At 40.5% G+C, this 24,223-nt stretch overlaps 1 protein-coding gene across 1 annotated transcript; it reads left to right on the forward strand.

Moving 5' to 3' along the window:
* Positions 1 to 16,159: 16,159 nt before the first annotated feature.
* LOC145955433 (uncharacterized) lies at positions 16,160 to 16,636 on the forward strand. The gene has a single exon (XM_083070143.1). It carries the CDS (start codon positions 16,160 to 16,162, stop codon positions 16,634 to 16,636), a length of 477 nt encoding a protein of 158 aa, XP_082926269.1.
* The last annotated feature ends 7,587 nt before the right edge of the window (positions 16,637 to 24,223 follow it).

Consider the following 24,223-nt stretch of genomic DNA (forward strand, 5'->3'; position numbering starts at 1 on the left):
ATCAAACTCAACAATATCAACACAAGAGATCATCATTATCAAACCAAAGCATCATCAAAGTACATAACAAACAAAACACCGTCAGAGTACACAACAGAATCATGATAAGTACATAACTCACGGCCGATTGGATCAACCTTCTCTGATACCACTTAATGTGACACCCTCTACCCCGCATATCATAATACAAATAATAAAATTTGGAATACTACAGTCTTTCATTTTTAAAATGCCAAACATGTTCAGATAGAGAGCACCACTTTCATAACTTAAACAAATAACATAATCGGTGGTAATTATAAAAGAAATAAGGTTAAGGTTTTCAAAATAATTTAACAGAAACAACATCCTAATTTAATCTTATCTACACCCCGATGTTACATGTCCTATTAGAGAAAATCCCAACATAAAAGCCTAAGCTTCATCATCAACATCCTCAGCCTCATGCTGATAATCACCTGTATGACAGTCAAAGAAAACAACACAAGAAAAAAAGCAGTGAGAAACATCTCACTCTGGCTCACAGTGTAGAAATATACGCCGGATATCCAAACACAAACAAAACAGGTATAACATAGATAAATTAATAATAACATCACATCTCACTCATCCAAGACATATCAATTTTTCATATAATTAACATTAAAATGCACATGTATGGACACAAACTACATTTTATCATGCATGTGGCACCAGTAACATATCACATGGCATATTACTGCTAGCAATACATGAAGAGTAGTCTAGGAGTACATGCCAAGTCACACCTTCTGCGCACTCTCACTAGAAGGACATTCTACCAGAGTCTCGTCGGGATAGCTAAGCCGCACAAGATACATCCCATGCACACAATGGGCAAGACTGGGACTTACAAACCGAGCTATTCCCAAGGACTAATCCCCAAAGCTTTTACACTAGGGAGCCTTCTCTAGCAGTGTATTCCATATCGTACCTTAAAACATTTATGCACATGATGCATGTCAATCAAGACTCGATGCTTTTCTCATATCATGTTATCATGTTTCATTCTCATATCACATTGTCATGTCTCATTATCATATTCACATTATCACATTATCACATCTCATTGTCATATCACATTATCACATCATATTCACAATTTTCACAGAGCACTTTAATTCATATCAAAACTCATCTATTTGCGAAATTAAATACATATTCATACATCTCCTACAACAAGAAATACAACAGAACAATCAGAAGGTAAAATAGAAAATATTAGAAATATGCCTGTTTCTCATAGGGTTCTCACAGGAACCCATAGAGCACTCTAATTCATATCAAAACTTGTTTATTTTCAAAATTAAACACATATTTACACTCAGCAAACATCAAGGAACACAAAAGATAACTCAGAAGATAAAACAGAAACATTTAAAATTTGTCTCTTACAATTACCAATGCAATCCCTTAGGGTTTCCCACAGGAACCAATAGAGATCTCAAATTACACATTTATATTTAAATATACAAAATATAATAGAAGAAACATATATAATTAGGGAAAAGTCCTTACATGAGCATACAACAACAACAACAAACATAGGATTGAGGGTCAATCCCACTACCCAACATACATTACCACACCCAGAGCAAGGTTTCTCACTCTCCCCTTACCTCGATAAGCAAGAGCTGAAACTAAAGCTAGATCTTGTTGGTCTCCTCCTCTGGGTTCCCCCTTGGTCTTCAGAGAGTATAGAAGAAAAAGAGGTGAAAAGTGAAAAATGTGTTTTTGGAGTGACAAAACGTTTTATTTATAAGCATCAGTAGTCGCCAGAATGGCCTGTTTCAAATCCAGAATCGCCTGTTCTGGACTTTCTCCAAAGATCAAACACTTAAGCATAAGTTTAGTAGGAACACATACTCGATCTCAATGTCTTACCACTCCATCTATACTTAAGGAAAACTCTTATCCATTACCTTGTCCTATAACCTCCTATCTTGTCACCAAAATGAATCAACTAATTATGCTTCTCCAATTTCCTTCGATAATCCCTAATTTGAGCCAAAAGATCCATCTCCCTAATCATAAGGGAAGATAAATGTAGAGGTTTCCTACTCAAAGCATCAACCTCCACATTGGCTTTACCCAGATACCAACTAAGATTAAAATCCTAGTCCTTAAGAAATTCTAACTATCTTTTTTTTCTTCTTCTTCTCATATTCAATTTCTTTGGGTCAAATAGATATTTAAGGCTCATATGATCACTAAATACCTTAAGCGTAGAATCATATAGGTAGTGTCTCTAGATCTTAGTGTAAATATTACAACCGCTAACTTAAAGTCATGGCTAAGGTAATTCCTCTAATGAATTTTCAATTGCCTAGAAACATAAGCTACTACCTTTTCTTCTTACATCAACACTCCACCCAAGCATAACTATATACCATAAAAGACTTAATAAAATCTGGTAATATTAACACTAGTCAATCTTTTCTTAAGAATTTGGAAACTACTCTCACACTTACTATCCCACACGAAGACAACACTCTTCCTATTCAATCTAGTCAAAGGTAATGCTATCTTAGAAATTTTCTTAATAAATCTCCTATAATAATAAACTAACCCAAGAAAACTCTTAACCTCACTAACTGACTTTGGTATCTCCCACTTAAGCACAATTTCTACCTTACATAGATCTACATTATGCCTCCGCTAGAAATTACAGGACCTAGATAAGTCACCTCATACAATCAAAAATCATACTTAGATAACATAGCATAAAGCTATCTTGGATATATCCTCATCCTCAACTCCAATATGATGATATCACTCCCTAAGATCAATCTTACTAAACACACAAACACCCACTAATTAATCCATAAGGTCATCTATCCTCATATCAACATACACACATATCAAATCAAAATCTAAACAAGATACAGGAAAATCCAACTTTTGGACATAAGAGACAGAAATAAAGGAATGAGTTGCAACAGAATCAAACAGTACAACAAAAGGAGTCTCAACTATGAAACAAGCACCTTGTATCAAATTTTTTGACCGAGAAGCTTCAGCACCACCAAGAGAAAATACTCTCCCTACAGCCTTTGGACGCTCAATTTGGACATCCGATCCAGTAACACGTGGTCTTGGCGGTTCAAGACACTGGTGCTGATGTGACCATTTCCTCTATAATTGAAACATGTGACCTCCTTGTCAAGACATTCATAGCTAGTGTGACCATGTCGCCCACACTTCTTGCATCGATCTGTGGGAGTAGAAATAAAGCCTCCAACACACCCTATGCCACTCACCACAGATCTTCCAACATAAGGCTTGCTTCCTGCAACATGTGACTTGCTCCCACTAGCAGTAACTTGATTCCCTTAGAACTTAGCAGGAATAGAGTAAGGTTTACTCTTACTTGAAGCACCAGAACTTACAGCACGCATAGGACCTCCAGCTCCCTTGTAGAAAGTGGCACGTGCACGGTTGTCACGATCATAGATTCTACACTTGTTGATAAGCGTTGGGTAGTGATAAATCTCTTGATAATTGATTGCTTTCTTTACCTCAGGACGAAGGCCATTCCCGAACTTAATGCACTTAGCCCTTTCACCACCCTCACCATGGTAGTGAGTATAATAGCGAACCAAAGCATCAAATTTGGCAGCATACTCTGCCACTGTATCATTCCCTTGCACGAGCTCAAGGAATTCCACTTCCTTTTGACTCCTCACATCATCCCGAAAATACTTCTCAAGGAAGACCCTCTTGAAGTTGTCCTAATTCAAGTGCACTCCTTCATCAATCATCCTCTGAAGTGCTCCTTCCCACAAAAAATGGGCATCAGTAGTCATCATGAAGGTAGCTAACCTCACCTTCTGAGCGAGGGGACACTCCATCGCATTGAAGATCTTCTCGATCTCTATTATCCAATTCATTGCAGCATATAGGTCATATCCTCCTTTGAAGGTAGGTGGATGATTTCGCTAAAATTGCTCCAACCAGTTAGGAGCGACTTCAGCCCTATTGTTATTACTCATAGCTTCTGCTAATTCTTGAAGGGCATCGGCAATCGCACGATCATTTCTACCAGCCATAATCTAAGAAAATAGTACACACAACTAACAAATATAATCAATCATCACACTAGCATATCAATAAATTCCACAATCAATTCATCTACCAAACAAGCATGGCAGACTCATAACTCACGGCCGATTGGATCAACCTGGCTCTGATACCAGTAAATGTGACACCCTCTACCCCAACATACATATACAATAATTATAAAAATAAAATTCTTCATCATTAAAAACCAAATCTCCAACCACATAAGGGTAAAGAGTTCACATTCATAAACTTAATCCAAATAACATGTTAGTGAAATTACATGAAATAAAACTGAGTTTTCAAATAGTTAATGGAAATAGCATCCTAAACTAAGCCTAGCTATGCGTCGATGTCACATATCCTATCAGAGCATGCCCAACTGAAGCCTAAGCCTCATCACCAACATCCTCACGCTGATGATCACCTACAACACAATTTAAACACATACAAATAATAATAAGGGAGTGAGAAACATCTTACTCAGGTTCAGGTGTAAAAATAAAGGTTAGATAGTACAAACACATACAACAAACATATTACAAGTTACAAGTACCAATCACACATAAACAATACACATACATAATCAGTATCACATGTACACTCATTTATCATGCAATGATGTCATGGACTCGACTCATAAATGCATGTGGGCCAATCACGTGTCTCATAATCACATTTCTCATCATTTCATCACTGGTGACCCAAGGTACACCTTGTTAGCTTGTTACATCACCAGTGACCCTAAGGTACACCTTGTTAGCTTGTTACATCACCGGTGACCCTAAGGTACACCTTGTTAGCTTGTTACATCACTAGTGACCCTAAGGTACACCTTGTTAGCTTGTTACATCACCGGTATGCGGCCTAAGCGGCACACCTAGAATAGATCATAGATGCACATGATGCATGTCACACATCCACTATTTCATTGACTCAACATTTCACTTATCACGCCTCATCATATTTCATGTCACATTATTTCACAATATCATATCACAGATCATACGTTCACCTTTCACATTCTCACATCATGTTCACATAGTCTCATTCAAGATACTCCTCGTATTCATATACAAAAATCATACCAAGTAATTATCCAAAACATGAAGCCATATCAATTTTACATATATTGCCTCAAAATCCTCCAAAGATCATATTCCTAATTTTACTTCATAGGGTTTCCCACAAGAACCCACAGAGCACTCTAATTCATATCGAAACTTGTCTATTTTCAAAATTACTTACATATTCATACATCTCATTCAACAAGAAACACAATAGAAGAATCAGAAAGCAAAACAGAAAACATTTACATTTTTCCTATTTCTTATAGGGTTCTCTTAAGAACCCACAAAGCACTCTAATTCATATCAAAACTTATCTATTTTTGAAATTAAACACATCTTTACACTCAACATCACACAAGGAACATAACGAGACTTTTAGAAAGTAGAACAGAAAATATTCATATTTTGTCTGTTCCTAGAAGCATGCAACAAGCAAGGGATTGGGAGCCAATCCTACTACCCAACAATTATTCCCACATCCTCGAGCGAGGTTTCTCACTCCCCCTTACCTGGATAAGCATAAGATGAAGCTAGAGCAGAATCTGGCTGATCTCCTACTCTTGGTTCTCCTTGGTCTTCAGAGAGTGTGTCCAGAAATAATGCTAGAGTGCTTTATTTATAGATTTCAAGAGTGGCCAGAATGGCCCGTTTCGAATCTGGAACGGCCCGTTCTGGACTCATTCGTCATGTGCAAAATTGTACATCCAGAACGGCCCGTTCTGGGGTTACATTTTAACCCATAACGGCCATGTTTGGAACGGCCCGTTCTTAAACTAGAACAACCTGTTCCCAACTAGGGTTACAAGCCTTTTTAATGGTTTGGAACGCCCCATTCCAATTTGGGAACGCCCCATTCCCAACTAAGATTTGTAGGCAATTTTAGTATTTTGGAACGACCTGTTCTAGGCTACTAAATCACCCTTATAAATTTATGAAAATTACTAAATTACCCTCAATAAAGGTATGAAAACTGGAGTGTTACATTGTTTGCTACAGTATATTATCCAAGCCGACCATGGTTGATGGAATAACACTAAGGCTAAGAAGTCCAAGAGGTGATGTATTGAAGGAGGCAAAAGGAATGGGTTAGTGTTAAAAAAAAATCATAGGAGGAGTGAACCCACTTTTGGGCCTTAGCTCATAAGATTTTCTTAGCATAACATTTATTCCTATTTTGTCCTTGTATTTGATTTCCTATTTTACCCTTGTATTTTGGGGTATTTTAGTCTTAGAATTTATTTTACTTGTATTTCCAATTTTACCCTTGTATTTTGGGGTATCTTAGTCATAAGATTTATTTTCTTTTGTATTTTCCATTTTACCCTTGTATTATGGGGTGCTTTAGATCATAGGATTTTATTTTTGGGCTAAGGTATTTGATTAGGGTGGGAACAAAAACCTAGACATATTTTTGTGGCTATTGGACCTATTTTTGGTGTTAGAAAGGCTTAGGCCCAAGTGGAGGGCAAAGGTTGCATGGTCTTATCATGCACCTAGATGTAGCCTAACTAAACCCAAAGATTCCATCCTTGGCCACCAAGTTGCATCTAGGGTTAATTTGGGTTTCATTTGGTGTGCATTTGGCACCCTAAATGCAATCCTAGATGCCTCCCACTCCTATAAATACCCTAGGCACCACACCTTGTAAATATTTTGGATATTGAATATAAAGAGAGCCTTTTGTGCCTTTATATCTTTCCTTAGTCACCCTTGGCTAATTCGACCACCTCCCTCCCATCTCCACCTTGAGAGAAACAACCCTAGAAGTGGCCTTCATCATCATGAAGTGAGCCAACCCTAGAGTACCATTCTCAAGCATTTCCTCAAACACCTTCTACCTAACCTCCATTTTCGTCCATTCCATCATCATCCACCCTAAAACCTTGTGCCACCTTTGAAGAACTTGATCCTTGGAGAAGGCGTCCTATTCTTTGTTGATCATCTCAAGTTCATGCAAGCTAGGATGCCATCATGTGGTATCAGAGCCTTGGTTCTTCAAGGGTAACTTTTCCATCTTTGGTATTTTCGGTCATGTCATTTGTGTCTCCTTGAATGTCTAAATTTTTGTGCGTGATTGAGTCATCATCTTGTCATATGTCATGATTCTTATTCCTCCTTTTCATGTATTGATTCATGCCTCATCATTCTTGTGAATCATCTTGGTGCTTTAGGCTTCCTTGCTAGGGTTCCTTCCATTTTTTCTTTAAAATTGAGTTGCTGGAAATTTTTGGGCTACATGACATAATGATGTTTTTCATTTTATAATCCATATGGTTTTGTCATAAGCTTGTTTCCTTTGAACTACCTTGAAATAAATTCCAAGTTTTTATGTTTAGCCTTTGAAATGAACAAAAAATGACATGCATGCCACTTGTTTGATAAAATGGCCGTGAGTCCTTGATGTGCTTTAGAGAGTCAATCATGCATGCTAATTAGTTCTAGCGTGTTCTACATTCCTATAATATCATGTGTGATTAATTTCTTTGCACATACTTGCTTTAAAATTTTCGGCCACTTTGTGTATTCCTTGGTGCAATTAACATGCCTATGTATTGTTTGATGTTTTGAGTATGAAAATGCCTTTTATGTGCAAGTTCTTGTTGCTGGACATTGCACATTAAAAACCTTAAGAAGACACTCAAAACTTGTCTCTTTAAGCCATTGTAAGTTGCTAAAAAGATACTCCAAGGACTTACTCATCAAACTAACAAACACAAGTGTAAAACCCAAGCAAAGGAGAACTATAAAATTCAAAAAAAAAAAAAAAAAAAGAGTATTGGCTGGACTTTTAGACCTCAAAACCGTGACCTAGTCAAGTGTCAAAAGAAACAAAAGAAACAAAATCAAAAGAATCAAAGACAAAAGAAAAAGGGAACCTTTGCTAGACTTGTGGAGTTTGGACCCAAAATTCTCATACCTTGGCACTTGGAGTTAATCTTGGACCATTGGACAATGCTTATTTACCTTATGAGACATTTAATCAAACACCTTAAGTGCATTATTTTCTTTTAAGCCTACTTGTTGAATTTTATTCTAGTGCCATTCTAGGACTTACTCTTTTGTGTGCTTGCCTTTTGTTAATGTGCCTTAATTTTAGTTTTTGAGTCTTTCTTTCTACTGTTAAGTTTGTCTCAACAAATCCACTTGAGTTTAGCCTTTTTAATTTGCCTTTTTAGTTTTCTTCCTTGGCCTCTTGTACTCTTGGGTTGTGTTTTCTTCTTGACCTAGGTGAGGAAAGCTTCTAAACACCACACACTTTCTTGGTGGATTGAGTGGAGGGGCTGCCCGATTTAAGTTCAAGGAACTTTGGAGGATCACACCAAATCAAAGAGTGCAAACACCATTGAAAGGCTAACCTTGGGTGTTCATTGTGAAGGGGTGGAGATTTGAAGACTTGGAGATTCAACAATTTCTTTTTCTTACTTGTTTCTTTCTTGTTTTATTTTTGGCCTTCTTGTATTTGGCCTTTGCTTTCTTCCATTTTGGGTTTTAATTGGCCATTTTAAACCTCTTCAATTTTTGGTAGTAATTTCGTGTAGTTTGAAGGTGATTTGAAAACCTTCACCTAGGAATCCGACTAGCATATGTTTTAAGTGCTTTCCTTTGCATGCTTTATAGCTTTTGTAGTATAATTGCATAGGTCTTTACTTTGTCTATTTGTTTCATCTAGAAGGCTTCAATTTGCTTACTAGGGGGCCGTGCACACCACACACCTTTTTCTTGTGCAAAAAAAAATTATTTTGTGAGAAATGTGTGAAAAGGCTTAGTGATTCTTACTTGAAAATGCTTGGTTTTTAAGTGATTCCTTGTAGTCCACCTCCCTTGATAGTTCACTTTGTACACAGGCCTTTTCATACCAATCTTGCATCTTGAAAACCTTTTTGTGAAAACCTTTTTATCACTCATTCTTTGTGAAAACCTTTTTACCAACCTTTTGAAAACAAATTTGTGAAAACCTTTTCTTGATCAAAGATGAGTGCTCATTCTATTGTACATGGTCATAATTATTGTAGTGCTAGGTCTAGTGTTAGAGATGAGATTAGAGAGTTAAAAGAGTACATAAGAAAAAAAGAAGAGGAACACATAAAAAGAGAGGAAGAAATTAGAAAAAGAGAAAAAGAAAATGCTAGGAATAAGGAGGAAATAAAACAATTACTTGCAAAATTAGTTGAGGGGAGAGAAACTAGTGGATCCAAACCTAGGGTTTTCCGAACTAGGTATCAAAAATACAAAGAGGTTAGAATCCCTAAGAGTATGCATGAGGAAGAAAATAAAAAAAGAAAGGAAGAACTTAGAAGCAAAGAAAAAGAAAAGAAAGAAAAAAAGAAGAAAAGTATAGAGAGGGTTAAAGAGTGGTTAGAACAAGAAAAAAAACAACCAACACTCTTAGAGAAGAGTAAGGAGGATAATGTTTCTTCCAAAGGGCTTATGCTTGAAGAGAGTCACTTTCCCATTGAAAATGATTTAAAAAAGACTCTCTTCATTCATCAAGACCTTAACTATTTCTCTCACATTGCCACTAGTCATGAAGTGGAGATTCAAAAAAAAAATCATTTTTAAAGAAAAAAAATCTCAACTTCAAGATTTAGTGAAGAAGAAGTGGAATTCACTTAGTCCCACTTCTTGTGCTACTTCCTTGGTGGTGCCCAAGGAAGATAAGCCTTCCTTCTTTAAGACTTTTTCCACTTTAGTTCCCTTCATAAAGCACCCAACTTTTGGTTTGTATGGCTTGTTAGATACATCTCATGGTGTTGTATCTTCTATTTTTGATGTTGAAGGAAGTTCACACTTATTTGAACTTAACTTGGTTACTTCCCTACAAGACAAACTTAGATTATATGAGTTTTCTAGACTCCTCTTAACACCTTTTTATCATATGTATCTAACAAATTATGCAATACAAAGATGTCTAGGTAATTTTTTAGTTAAGTTTTCTTTATTTTCCAATACATACCTAGGTCACTACATTGGGTACCTCCAACAAGACATTTTAGATTTTAGGACTAATGCATTAGCGTGCTATAGTTTTAGTCTTTTTACTTTTTAGGTTTTAGTTATACACTTAGACTTCACCATGGGGAGGATCCTATCTTTCGCATTAGAGAGTCTAGTCCTTTTAATTTAGACAATCTTTTTAGCATTTTTAGGGGAACTCCTCTTAGGATACACTTCCCATTTCTATCATATACTATTACCTCTAATGCTTATTTTTATGTTTTTGTTGGTCATGATGCCCACCATGAGGAACCTCTTAATTTGAGGTCAAATCCTTTTCAAGAGAGAGGGAATGATAGAATAACACTAAGGCCAAGAAGTCCAAGAGGTGATGTATTGAAGGAGGCAAAAGGAATGGGTTAGTGTTGAAAAAAAAAACCATAGGAGGAGTGAGCCCACTTTTGGGCCTTAGCTCCTAAGATTTTCTTAGCATAACATTTATTCCTATTTTGTCCTTGTATTTGATTTCCTATTTTACCCTTGTATTTTGGGGTATTTTAGTCTTAGAATTTATTTTACTTGTATTTCCAATTTTACCCTTGTATTTTGGGGTATCTTAGTCATAGGATTTATTTTCTTTTGTATTTCCCATTTTACCCTTGTATTATGGGGTGCTTTAGATCATAGGATTTTATTTTTGGGCTAAGGTATTTGATTAGGGTGAGAACAAAAACCTAGACATATTTTTGTGGCTATTGGACCTATTTTTGGTGTTAGAAAGGCTTAGGCCCAAGTGGAGGGCAAAGGTTGCATGGTCTTATCATGCACCTAGATGTAGCCTAACTAAATCCAAAGATTCCATCCTTGGCCACCGAGTTGCATCTAGGGTTAATTTGGGTTTCATTTGGTGTGCATTTGGCACCCTAAATGCAACCCTAGATGCCTCCCACTCCTATAAATACCCTAGGCACCACACCTTGTAAATATTTTGGATATTGAATATAAAGAGAGCCTTTTGTGCCTTTATATCTTTCCTTAGTCACCCTTGGCTAAATCGGCCACCTCCCTCCCATCTCCACCTTGAGAGAAACAACCCTAGAAGTGGCCTTCATCATCATGAAGTGAGCCAACCCTAGAGTACCATTCTCAAGCATTTCCTCAAACACCTTCTACCCAACCTCCATTTTCGTCCATTCCATCATCATCCACCCTAAAACCTTGTGCCACCTTTGAAGAACTTGATCCTTGGAGAAGGCGTCCTATTCTTTGTTGATCATCTCAAGTTCATGCAAGCTAGGATGCCATCAATGGTTCTTCATACGTGACATATGATTTATGTTTGTTACCCTTGTACCCACTAACCTGGGCTTCACATTCTTCCCAAGAGTAATAAATCCCTAGGTTGCGTCCCTCAAAGAAGACATAAACCTTTTGAGGTGAGGTGTTTGAACTCATTTTTTCTGTGTTGAAAAAGGAGGAAAGGATGAATTGATGATGCCAATAGAGATTAGTATTTATAGTCAAATGGTTATATTAATAATGGAAAAAAGTATTTAATATAAAAATATCGTACCAGACGTATATAAAAATGTAAAAAACCCATATGTTTAGATATTTTGTTTTGGCATGTTCTTTCTTGAAAGAGAAAATAAGACACACACACGTGTAAACGTTGCGCAACCAATTTGAAAGAGTTCGAAAACCAATGTCATCATTTAACTTTCAAAGTCAGAGATGCATTTAAATGAATGAGTTGTAATCCTATTCATGTCGTCGTTAGCATATGTGCGGATGAAGTTGTCAGATTAAGTCATAATGAAAGTTAAAAGAATGATGACAATACACATATAATTTGATGTCCTCAAGTTGGTGCTCATGTCCAAAAAATAAGTGTATACATCCTACCTTACTAATATTAAAAATGGTCATCTGATGATGAATATCACACACATTAGGACATACAATCACCTTATGTATTAAGATAACCCTTTGTAATCAAAATTTTCAATATAATCATTAAAGTGATATTTTATTATATTGAATTATTAATTAAATCCATACGAATAAATAATTTTTTAATATTAAGGTAAAACATACACTTTCCTAAATTTAAACAAGAAAATCTTGATCAACACAAAATCCTTTACAATTCAAAACATCTTTCACTTTACTTGTTATTCTCTGTATGTCTACATTAGTCTTACTTACATAAAGTCATTGTAATTAGTAGTAGATTAATCAAATTGGTATTAACTAGTAATTGTATATGTACTATGCACAAATTTGTCTATAAATAATAATATAATTAAATTTTAAATATATTTTTAGTATTTATAAAATAAGTGAATTTCAATTTTTGTTATTGAATTTATTATTTATGATTTATAAAAAAATTTGTAAACATTATTTTTTATTTTTTTAACATTTGTAAAAATTAATTTTAGTCCTTGCAATATATTTTTGGTCATTGTAAAAAGTGTAAATTTTGATTTTGGTTGTGTAAAATATTTGTCTTTTGATTTTTATTTCTCTAAAATATAAAAATTATTATTATTTGTGCCTAACAATGATTTTAACAAAATTGAAAATAATAAGCTTTAATGATTCAATTAAATGACATAATAATTATCATCCAAATCTAATTATTGTTACTTACTTACATGAAATCATAGAAATAATTAGTACTAGATTAATCTAATTGGTGTTAAATAGGACCGCTTATACACTAATTAGTCTTAATTAGATGAAGTCATAGAAATAATTAGTAGTAGATTAATGTAATTAGTGTTAATTGGACCCATTTATAATATAAGAACTGTTAGTTATATGAAAGGTCGATGATGTACACACTTGTTTTTTCTATAAGTACACCATATCTTTCGGTTTTGACTTGGACCAAAGAATTGATGTGCAACGGCATTGTATAAACATGCAACTTTATCGACATTTTTGAAAGTATTAAGTTAGACGCACATTAGAATAGTGAAATTAGTGTTACGAAAAACATTTTTCATAATTATGTTTTTTACATTCTACCTACATGAAATCATAGTAATTACTATTATATTAATCAAATTAGTGTCAATTCGCCCCATTTATAATGTAATTAGTCTTACTTACATACATGAAATCATAGTAATTAGTATTAGATAAATGTAATTGGTGTTAATTGAACTAATTTATAATCTAATTAGTCTTTCATAATGAAATCATAGTAATTAGTATTAGATAAATGTAATTGGTGTTAATTGAGCTAATTTATAATCTAATTAGTCTTACTTAGATACTTACATGAAATTATTGTAATTAGTAGTATATTAATATAATCTATTATTAATAATACAAAAGGAAGAAGTTCAACAACAACTTTCCTCCATCAAAAACTTGTTTTACATTTTCTATATATAATTATATATAAATTTTATTATAAAATAAACTGTATTCAAAATAATTAAAATCAAATAACTATATTGAAATAAGAATACCAAAATAATTAATAAAAAAATTATAAATAAAAAAGTTTATAATGTAAATGATAAATTGGACAAAATACATTAATAAAATTGGATAAAAATAAATATAGTTTTTATGTTAACAAATAAAATAATTAACTATTTTTAAAAAAAATAATGGACATGAACAACTAAATTAAAATAATTAAATCTAAAACATTAATAAAATTAATTACTTAAAATATATTTATTAAATCAAATTATTCTCTAAAAGTATATTTTATAAAATATATAAAAATTCATGTATATTTTTTATATTAATTATAAATATTTGACTAAAAATTTCAAATTATAAACAAATTTATAATACAAGTAATTTAATTTGTGAATAAAACATAAAATATTAGTTGGATCCATTTATAATCTAATTAGTCTTACTTATTTACATGAAATCATAAAAATTAGTAGTACATTAATGTAATTTATAGTATATATACTGACCGCATTTCGCACCCGGGCTCTCAGCCCGGGTTGACATTATAAGGGTCATCCAGGGCACGCGTTGAACAACGTCAGCCCGGAATCCGGACAGACCACGCCCGAGCCCGGAGATCTCGTCCCAGGCCAAAACCGTTCTCCAATTATACCATATTATGTCACAACGTGATCATATCATATTATATGATATCGTATCATATCATATCTTATCTCAGGCCCAAGACAACCCTAATTCACACAAAGGTATGTGCATTATATATACGAGACTCATACTCATACAAACCCTAACTTTGGCATCGGAGTCTCTTTTGCAGGTACCTCCCCCATCTTGGAGCACCAACACATCAAGCAAAGGAGGCTCACTGATCTTACTGGGCAGACCATCCCTACGGCCAAATTCCGGTAAGAACATTTGGCGCCCACCGTGGGGCCGATCAGACCAAGCTCTCATCGGCCACCTGCATGGTTTCTACCAGAAGCCATATTAGACGAGCAACAGATAACACAAGCAACTCAACTACCATGGACAGCGATACCGCGACCCTGAGGCGTTTGGTCGAACAAGTCAAGCAGATGCGGCGACAGCACGACGCCGACCTCCAGAATATGCGTGCCCAGCATGAGAATGACCTCGCGGTGATGCGCACCGCTAACGAAGCAGACCTAGCGGCGCTACGCGCCGAGAACGAGCGCATCCGCGCCCAGCTCCCTCGGCATCGCCCCGGCCAGCCACCGCACGACAGCGGTGATCATGAGGAGGAGGCGCATTCAGCCCCCCATTCCCAAGCAACCACCAAGGCACCACATTCACAGCCCGCCACGCACCGGTCTCATGCATCAACACACAGATCAGGGCACCAACAAGGCCCCCACTCATGTCTCCGAGGGCCAAGAGCCTTTCCGCCGTCATCCCTTTGTGAACGGCATCATGGAGACTTCGTTACCCCGCGGGTGGAAGCCCCTCCACCTCGACCGCTACGACGGCACTACGGACCCCGATGAGCACGTCGACGCGTACACGACTCAGGTAAACCTTTACACTAACAGTGACGCTATACTGTGCAGGGTCTTCCCGACCTCGCTTAAAGGACCCGCACTCCATTGGTACACCCAGCTGCTGGCAGGGTCCATTAACAGTTTCGCCACCTTGGTGCGGCGGTTCACGGCACAGTACGCCACCAGCCGACCTCACCACACAACCTCGGCCGCCTTGGCCAACCTCAGACAGAATGACGACGAGCCCCTACGGGCCTTCATGGAGCGCTTCTCTAACATATCAGTCCGGATCCGAAATCTAAACTCGGAAGTCGCCCTACACGCCATGCTCATGGCACTGAAACCTGGATCGTTCGTCGACAGCCTATGTCGCGACGCCCCTCGCGATATGGACGAACTGCGCGCCCGCGCCACCGGCTACATTCAAATGGAGGAGCACGCGGCCTTCCGCGACCAGGTTCGCGGTAAGGGCCCCGCTAAACCAGAACAGGGCCACAAAGACAAGGTTAAAGTCAACAACGACAGCCAATTCAAGAAGTCAGCCAGGACAAACAGAGCCGGGAGGTACGACTTCTACACCCCTCTGAACGCCCCAAGAGTCCACATTTTGGAGGAAGCCAGTAACAACAACCTGCTAGACCTCCCACCACCCGGCCACACACCAAACAGTGCTGACAAGTCCAAACACTGTCGGTATCACAGAAACTATGGCCATACCACAGACGAATGCCGCACACTCCGGGACCGCATCGAGGAACTCATCCAAGCAGGTCACCTCGGCCACTACATTCAGCAACAGCCAGGCTCCCGAGGTGGCTCCGGAGGCCGGGGACGCGGGAGAGGCCGCGGATCAGGAGCTCGGGGGGACCTACCCACAGGACCTCAGCAAAACGCCAATGGCGCAGTACAGGCTGAAATAAGCCAGGAGACCGAACCAGACCCCTGCGGGGAATAATCAACACAATTGCAGGCGGCTTCGCCGGAGGAGGTGCCAGCAGCTCAGCCCGAAAAAGACACCTCCGCAGTATCAATTGCGCCCATTCCACTGCCTCGATCCCCTACAAGAGCTCACCACCAATCTCTTTCTCCGACGAGGACTACGCAGGGATCAGCCCCAATCAGGATGACCCCATGGTCATCGGGGTAGAAATTGCAAACTGGGAAGTCCAAAAGACACTCATCGATCAGGGGAGCTCGGCAGACGTCCTGTATTGGCCAACTTTCCTCAAGCTCGACGTCCCTCACTCTCTCATCCAGCCGCATACAGAGCCCTTAGTTGGCTTTGCCGGTGAATGGGTCCACACCCGCGGATACGTGGACCTGCTCACAACCTTCGGCACACCCCCGGACGCCAGAAGAATCATGGTCCGATACCTCCTCGTGGAGGCCAACACCTCTTATAACATCATAATAGGGAGGCCGACCTTAAATCATCTCGGCGCGGTGGTGTCCACCCCGCACCTCACCATGAAGTTCCCAGGAAAGGACGGAAAAATTATCTCCGTCAGAGCAAACCAGAAGACAGCTCGGCAATGCTACGCCGAAAGCCTGAGGATCTCCGCGTCCGGCAAGGAGGGCAAGAAGAGTCCCCCCACTACATGCCCCTAAACTCTAATTTGACATTTGTAAAAGCGAAACCGCGCACTCTTTTCCCGCCTCCGTCCTAAACGGAGAGGGTTTTTAACGAGGCACGGCAGGATTATCTAATAATATTCTCCTTTTCGCTCACTCATTGCATTTCCTTAAATATTACCGCATCAATTACTGTAAACACGAAAATAGAACCCCCGTAATCCAATCGCGCGCGTAAAACCCGAGGTCGAGTACGAACCCTGGTATTCTTGATAAAGGTCGAGTTCAAACCTTAAAAATGCAAACCCGAGGTCGAGTACGAACCCCGGTATCCTTGATAAAAGGTCGAGTTCGAACCTTAAAAATGCAAACCCGAGGTCGAGCACGAACCCCGGTATCCTTGATAAAGGTCGAGTTCGAACCTTAAAAATGCAAACCCGAGGTCGAGTACGAACCCCGGTATCCTTGATAAAGGTCGAGTTAGAACCTTAAAAATGCAAACCCGAGGTCGAGCACGAACCCCGGTATCCTTGATAAAGGTCGAGTTCGAACCTTAAAAATGCAGACCCGAGGTCAAGCACGAACCCCGATATCCTTGATAAAGGTCGAGTTCGAACCTTAAAAATGCAAACCCGAGGTCGAGCACGAACCCTGGTATCCTTGATAAAAGGTCGAGTTCGAACCTTAAAAATGCAAACCCGAGGTCGAGCACGAACCCCGGTATCCTTGATAGAAGGTCGAGTTTGAACCTTAAAAATGCAAACCCGAGGTCGAGCACGAACCCCGATATCCTTGATAAAGGTCGAGTTCGAACCTTAAAAAGGCAAACCCGAGGTCGAGCACGAACCCTAGCACTCTCGTAAAAGGCCGAACACGAACCTTAACCCATTCATTCGCAAAAATCCGAGATCCAGTTCGAACCTTAATCAAACGTCAAATCCGAGGTCGAGTACGAACCCCGACGCTTTCTTCAAAGGTCGAGTCCGAACCTTAATGGAACCCGCTCGCAAATTACGAAGTCAAGTGCAAACCTCGACGCTCTTGTCAAAAGTCTAGGTCGAACCCTAGTAACTCATTCGGAGGTCGAGTCCCGACCACATACCCGAAATCGAGTTCGATCCATGACAAAACATGCATGACCCTAAACTTAAGGGCGGACATGCACCACTTATCCAACCTACTACACTCCGGCTTGAGGTTGGCGCAATACCTCGACGCTAATAAATCAAGGTCATCAAGCCTCTACAGAGACACTCACCCAAACAGAAGTTCGAAGTCACGCCCGAACCTCGTTTAGCATACAAGGTCGAGTATCAGCCTCGATGCTCCCCCTTAAAGGTTGAGTCCGAACCTAACCAAGTCGCCTAATTCAAAATCTGAGGTCGAATACGAATCTCAACATACACACGAATTCTCCCTTAAAGGTCGATACCAAACCACTAACCTGAGGACAACTTTGAACCCTGGCAAAGCACACCCCACTCTCGATACCGGGGTCGAATTCGAACCCCGGCACGACCAACTTAGGATTGAATTCTGACCTTGACTCCAGCCTAGGGTCATTTATAAACTCTCACAACAATTACAAAGTCACAATTTGAGATCGAATACGAATCTTAACACATTCATCTACGGCCGAGTCCGAACTTCCACGAAAAACCCTACTGAGCAAGCAACTAAGGCCGACCTCGAATCTCGATGTCACTAGCGCAAGATAAGAGGTATCACCCGATACAAAAGCATATAACAGACGCCAAACATGCGCTTCAAACAGCGCGAACAGCCAAAATTAAACCCAAAACGAACAAAATAGAGCAACATGCATACATGTATACAAGCAAAGTTCACAAGATTCAGTACATCAATTCACGCCAAAGAGAAAGGAAACCAAAATTACAAAGAAAACCTAAGCGGAGGCATTTTCACTGGAACTGTCGTTAACATCGTCCTCCGAAACAATCCTCCCACGACGGACCACCTTCTCCACATGCATCGAGGAGAAGTCGAACCCGGGAGCAAGAAGTCGTGCCTGGCGGGCAGCCTTCTGAAAGCCCCTCTTATGCTCTGCCACGACGGAGCGCTCCATCTCGACGAGCCGTCCTTCCACGGCCGCTTTCCCCGCTGCCAGCTCCACGAGCTCTACTCTCAGCGCAGCAATCTCATCATCTCGACCACCCAGAATGGCCTCACTGCGGAGACGCTCCTCAGCCGCCGCTGCCAACTCCCCCTTTAGAGAGGCCACAGCATCCTCCAAGACCCGCACCTGGTCACGGGAGGACGTCACCTCGTCCTCCAAAGAACGGGCCCGCGCCCGAGAAAAAGCGGCGAGACCCTGCAGCTCCCCCACTCGAGAAGCATAAGCCTCATTGGACCGCAATGCAATCTTAAGAGATTTCTGCACCCGCACAAGGTCGCTACGCGCGGTCCGGAGCTCAGCCTCCCGCCGCTTCGCCTCATCAAGAGCCGCGGTGAGAGTCTTGTTATCCTTCCTCAGGATCTTGTTCGCCTCCTTCCATGGCTGAAGCCGGCCCTTCACCTTAGCCAGCTCCTGCTCTTGCTTGGCTAGCTCCTGCTCCCGCTTAGCCAGCTCCTGCTGCTGCTTGGCCAAGTCTTCTCGCTGCTGGCCCCACTTGGGTTTCCAGTGACTCATTATGCCTATCACCCTCTGCAGCATGACCTGGGCAGCATCAAAACTGTCATCGGGACCGATCCTGTCAATCAATCCCTGGTCCTCGGAGCTCAACGAACCCTGAGGAAAGAACCTCTCCGCGGTCACCCCCGCGCTCCATAATGAATCCATACCGGCGGACGCGCTCACGTGATCCAGCCGCACCGTATCTATCCCCTTCCCAAAGCGATGGGACAGATATTGGGTCCGGGAAGGCCCCTGCGATGAGCCCGCCTGCAAACACCAGTCCCGCATCACAAATAGATAAGGAGACATGCGAGAAAGCCACAAAAACAAAACAAAACAAAACAAAAAACCAGACTCACCCCAGCAGCCTGGGCAGCTAGCCCGGAAGCCTGCACCTCAGGATCAGCGGCATTTCCCGCCTGCACCTCAGGCTCAGCGGCTTTTCCCGCCTGCACCTCAGGCTCAGCGGCTTTCCCCGCCTGCAGCTCAGGCCCAGAGGCACTTCCTGCCTACAAAAAATCACCCAGATTAAACAGCCAGGCAACATAGCAAAAAGCCAGAGTGAAAAGTCTGAGAAGACAATACTTACCACCTTGGCAACTCGGACGGTCTACTCGGAAACGCAGACCTCCACCTCAGCAACGCCAACCCCGCCCTACAAAGGGATCCATAACTCCTCAAAAAACAAAGACGGGGAACTAATACAGAAAACGCGTGCATATGATAAGCTACTCACCTCGGCGTCCGGTGCAGTAAGCCTGACACCCTACACCACCTCCGCCGTAGCCACTAGCGAGGCCTCCTTGGCCGGAGGGCTGTCGGTGAGATCCACAGCGTCCACAACCCGGGAGATCGCCTCCTCGACATCGTGAGAAGCGGAGGTCCCCCCGACCTCCTCCTTCCCCCTCTTCCTCTTCCGGTGGGTCTTTAGGGAGACAGCATCCTCCTCCGGAGGCTCGGGAACCTCGAGCTCGGAAACATTGTAGCGGTGTTTAAGCTGACGCCATAAGTTTCTGCCCATAATGCCTGCAGAAAAGAAACAGAAACACATCAATAACCGGCAACCACACAAGTCCTAAAAACCTACCAGAGCACATAATACTCACTCTCTAGGCCCCTCTCCCTGAAAGGCGAATTCGCAAGCGACCAGACGAGCTTGCAATCCAACGGACGAGGGAGCGCGGCAAGATTCTTGATGACGGCCGTCTCCGCGGCCGTCACCTTCAGATCCCCCAAACCGTGAAACCGGGACGGCTTGGGACACTAATAGAATGGAAACCTCGGCAAACCGCCGAAGTAGAACACCTCATCTTCCAAAGGGTCAACACCCACAAGGGCAACCCGGAAAAACTCCTGCTTGAAATTTTTATACGATTGGGAGTAGGGAGTAAACAAGCCCCTATCCCTACTCCCGCTCAGGGACAAAATGCCATAAGGTGGAACGCCCATCTTCAACTGATAAAAATGAAGAAAGACGCGAAGAGACACCTCTATACCTAGAACTGTACACAGGACCTGAAAAGCCCTCAAAAAACCCCAACTATTGGGATGCAACTGGCAAGGAGCCGCGTTGATGAAATTCAAAAAATCGCACTCAAACTAGGTAAAAGGAAGACAGACACCCAAATCCCTAAAAAAGCATTGATATACATAGAAATGAGGGGGATCAGTAGACCTCCCCATATACACGCCCTCATCGGCCTGACAGGGCTCAAGCCAAATCATGTGGGAAATGGAGGAATCGCAAACCCTATGCGCTCTCCGAAACGCATTCACTTCGAGGAAAGAGCGAAAAATGCTCTGAGCCTCGGCCACCTCGCGTTTGACCCAGTCGTAACCAGGAACGCCCGGCTCTGGGCCCCTAGGTGGCGGCGAATCTTTCTTCTCAACAGTGACCCTTCCGGCGGCCACCACCTTGCCACGCGCCTTGCCCCTGGCAGACGCAGAGGATCCGGCACCACTTCCACCGGCCATGAAAAAAGAGAAGAAGCAAATAAAAAGGAAGTACCTGGTACTCCTCCTCAGAAAACAACCCTAACAAAGAAGGGACTACCGGAAACGACGACGGCGATGGAAGCGCAAAAGAGAAAGGAGGTAAAAGGAACCAAGAAAAGCTCTCGTACTCGAGAAGTCAGAAGAAAGACAGGGAAGAGGCGCGAGAAGAGAGAAAGGCTAAAACTCTCCCCGAAATTCAAAACCGACGCGACACGTGTCAGTTGAAAGGCACACCCGACGACACACTTATTACCAAACCATCATTAAAAAACCGTCACTGCCCCCAATACGTCAATCAAACGTCTCCAGAGCATGAACAGTCGCGACACGTGGCGAGCCTCCAGCTAGCGTACGCGCAAAGCCACCTCTCCTCTCACGAGCCCGACCTTAACTCCTTGGCCTATGGCCTTCGGAGCTCGGGGGGCTAGTGTACTGACCGCATTTCGCACCCGGGCTCTCAGCCCGGGTTGACATTATAAGGGTCATCCCGGGCACGCGTTGAACAACGTCAGCCCGGAATCCGGACAGACCACGCCCGAGCCCGGAGATCTCGTCCCAGGCCAAAACCGTTCTCCAATTATACCATATTATGTCACAACGTGATCATATCATATTATATGATATCGTATCATATCATATCTTATCTCAGGCCCAAGACAACCCTAATTCACACAAAGGTATGTGCATTATATATACGAGACTCATACTCATACAAACCCTAACTTTGGCATCAGAGTCTCTTTTGCAGGTACCTCCCCCATCTTGGAGCACCAACACATCAAGCAAAGGAGGCTCACTGATCTTACTGGGCAGACCATCCCTACGGCCAAATTCCGGTAAGAACAGTATACATAAAGAGAATAACTTGTTCCTTCCAAAACTCCATCCAATAAACACTAAAAAAATATATTTAAAATTTAATTATTACTTACACACAAATCTATGCATAGCTCAAATAGAGTCTCTAGTTGATGTTAATTGGACTCATTTATAATCTAATTAGCTTAACTTATTTACATGAAATCATAAAAATTAGTATTAAATTAATCAATTCAGTGTTAATTGGAGCTATCTATAATCTAATTAGTCCTACTTACATGAATCTAAATCCTAAACCATAAACCCTATCTTAAACCATAATTTTATATTAAACATTAACTTTATATTAAACCGTAACTTTATATTAATCTACTACTAATTATTATGATTTCATGTAAGTAAGTAAGATTAGTTACATTATAAATGGGTTCAATTAACATCAAATACATTAATGTACTACTAATTATTTCTGTCATTTCATGAAAATAAGTAAGAATAATTAAATTATAAATGGGTCCAATTAAACATCAATTAGATTAATCTACTACTAATTATTTAATCATTTCATGTGAATAAGTAACAATACTTAGATTATAAATGAGTCCAATTAACACCAATTAAATTAATCTACTACTAATTACTATGATTTTATATAACTAACACTTCTTATATTATAAATGGACCCAATTAACAATCATTTGATTAATTTGATACTAATTAACACCCACCTGATTAATGTAATACTAATTTTTATGATTTCATGCAAGCAAGTAAGACTAATTAGATTATAAATAGGTCTAATTATCACCAATTATATTAATCGACTACTAATTTTTATTTATATGATTTTGTGTAAGTAAAAATAATTAGATCATAAATGAGTCTAATTAACATCAATTAGATTAAGCTACTACTAGTAACTATGATTTCATATAACTAACTGATGGCATCCTAGCTTGCATGAACTTGAGATGATCAACAAAGAATAGGACGCCTTCTCCAAAGATCAAGTTCTTCAAAGGTGGCACAAGGTTTTAGGGTGGATGATGATGGAATGGACGAAAATGGAGGTTGGGTAGAAGGTGTTTGAGGAATGTCGCCACCGGCCCGAAACGGGCTTTCGGCATTCGCGAAGGATGGTTGGACTCTTTTATTTGTTTTAAAAATATGGATTACTAGAATGACTTATTCTCAAACTGAGACCTCGTCAAACGAGCAATTTTATTAAAAGGCTCACCAATCCATGTTAATCCCAAGCGGGACCCTCCATGGATTAGCGGTTTTCATAAAAAGGAAGGGTTCATGGAGTCGCCACCAATGTTTTACTCAAAACATTGGAAAAAGAGATTTAAGGCAATCGATTCAAAAATCGACTTCGGCCATTACAACCAGAGTCGGGTAAGGGAGTCGGTTACGCGTGGGGAAGGTGTTAGCACCCCACAGCGCCCCTTTCGGGTTCCCTATGACAGATTATTTAAAAATAATAGTGCGAAATTACTAAATTACCCCTATTTATTCTAAGCAATTATAAATTAACTATCTACATGATGACAGTTAAATATACACACAGAAAGCAGTAAAAGGAAGGTCTTAAGAAGAAACCTTTGAAGCGTGCTTTTTATATATCAAGTAAAACTGGGAAGCTTTTTGGCGTTCCCTCGCTCTACAAGCCCACTTGCTCCCTCCTAGAAAATTTTAACTATGGAAATCCGGAGGATTTCCCTTCGACTAAGTTCGAATCTCCAAGCTAAATGCTCGGAATTCCAGAACTTCGTCGGATCGACTCCCAGAGAGATTTCTAGGGCAGAACACTGCTCAAAAACCCCAGAATACTCAAGGAGGGAGTCAAAACTCAGTGGAAAAGTGTCCAATGGCGTCAAATTGACGTCATATTTATAGGAATGAGGCGCAGTACGGCCCCTGGGGTCAATACGGGCGTATTGAAGTTTTTGAACTTCAATACGGCCGTATTGAATTCAGTACGGCCGTATTGAAGTTCAAAGACTTCAATACGGGCGTACTGAGTTCGCCGCGGCCGTATTGCAGTTCAAAATACTCAATACGGCCGTAGTGAACCTCTGGGAGGCCGTATTGAGCTTCATTCCTCCCACTTTTCTTATTTTTGCTATCCTAAGACCTCTAGACCTACAGAGAACCCTCCTAGGGCCTTCCAG

The sequence above is a fragment of the Cajanus cajan genome, chromosome 1 (assembly GCF_000230855.2).
Source record: "Cajanus cajan strain Asha chromosome 1, NIPB_CcT2T_4, whole genome shotgun sequence".
NCBI lineage: Eukaryota > Viridiplantae > Streptophyta > Magnoliopsida > Fabales > Fabaceae > Cajanus > Cajanus cajan.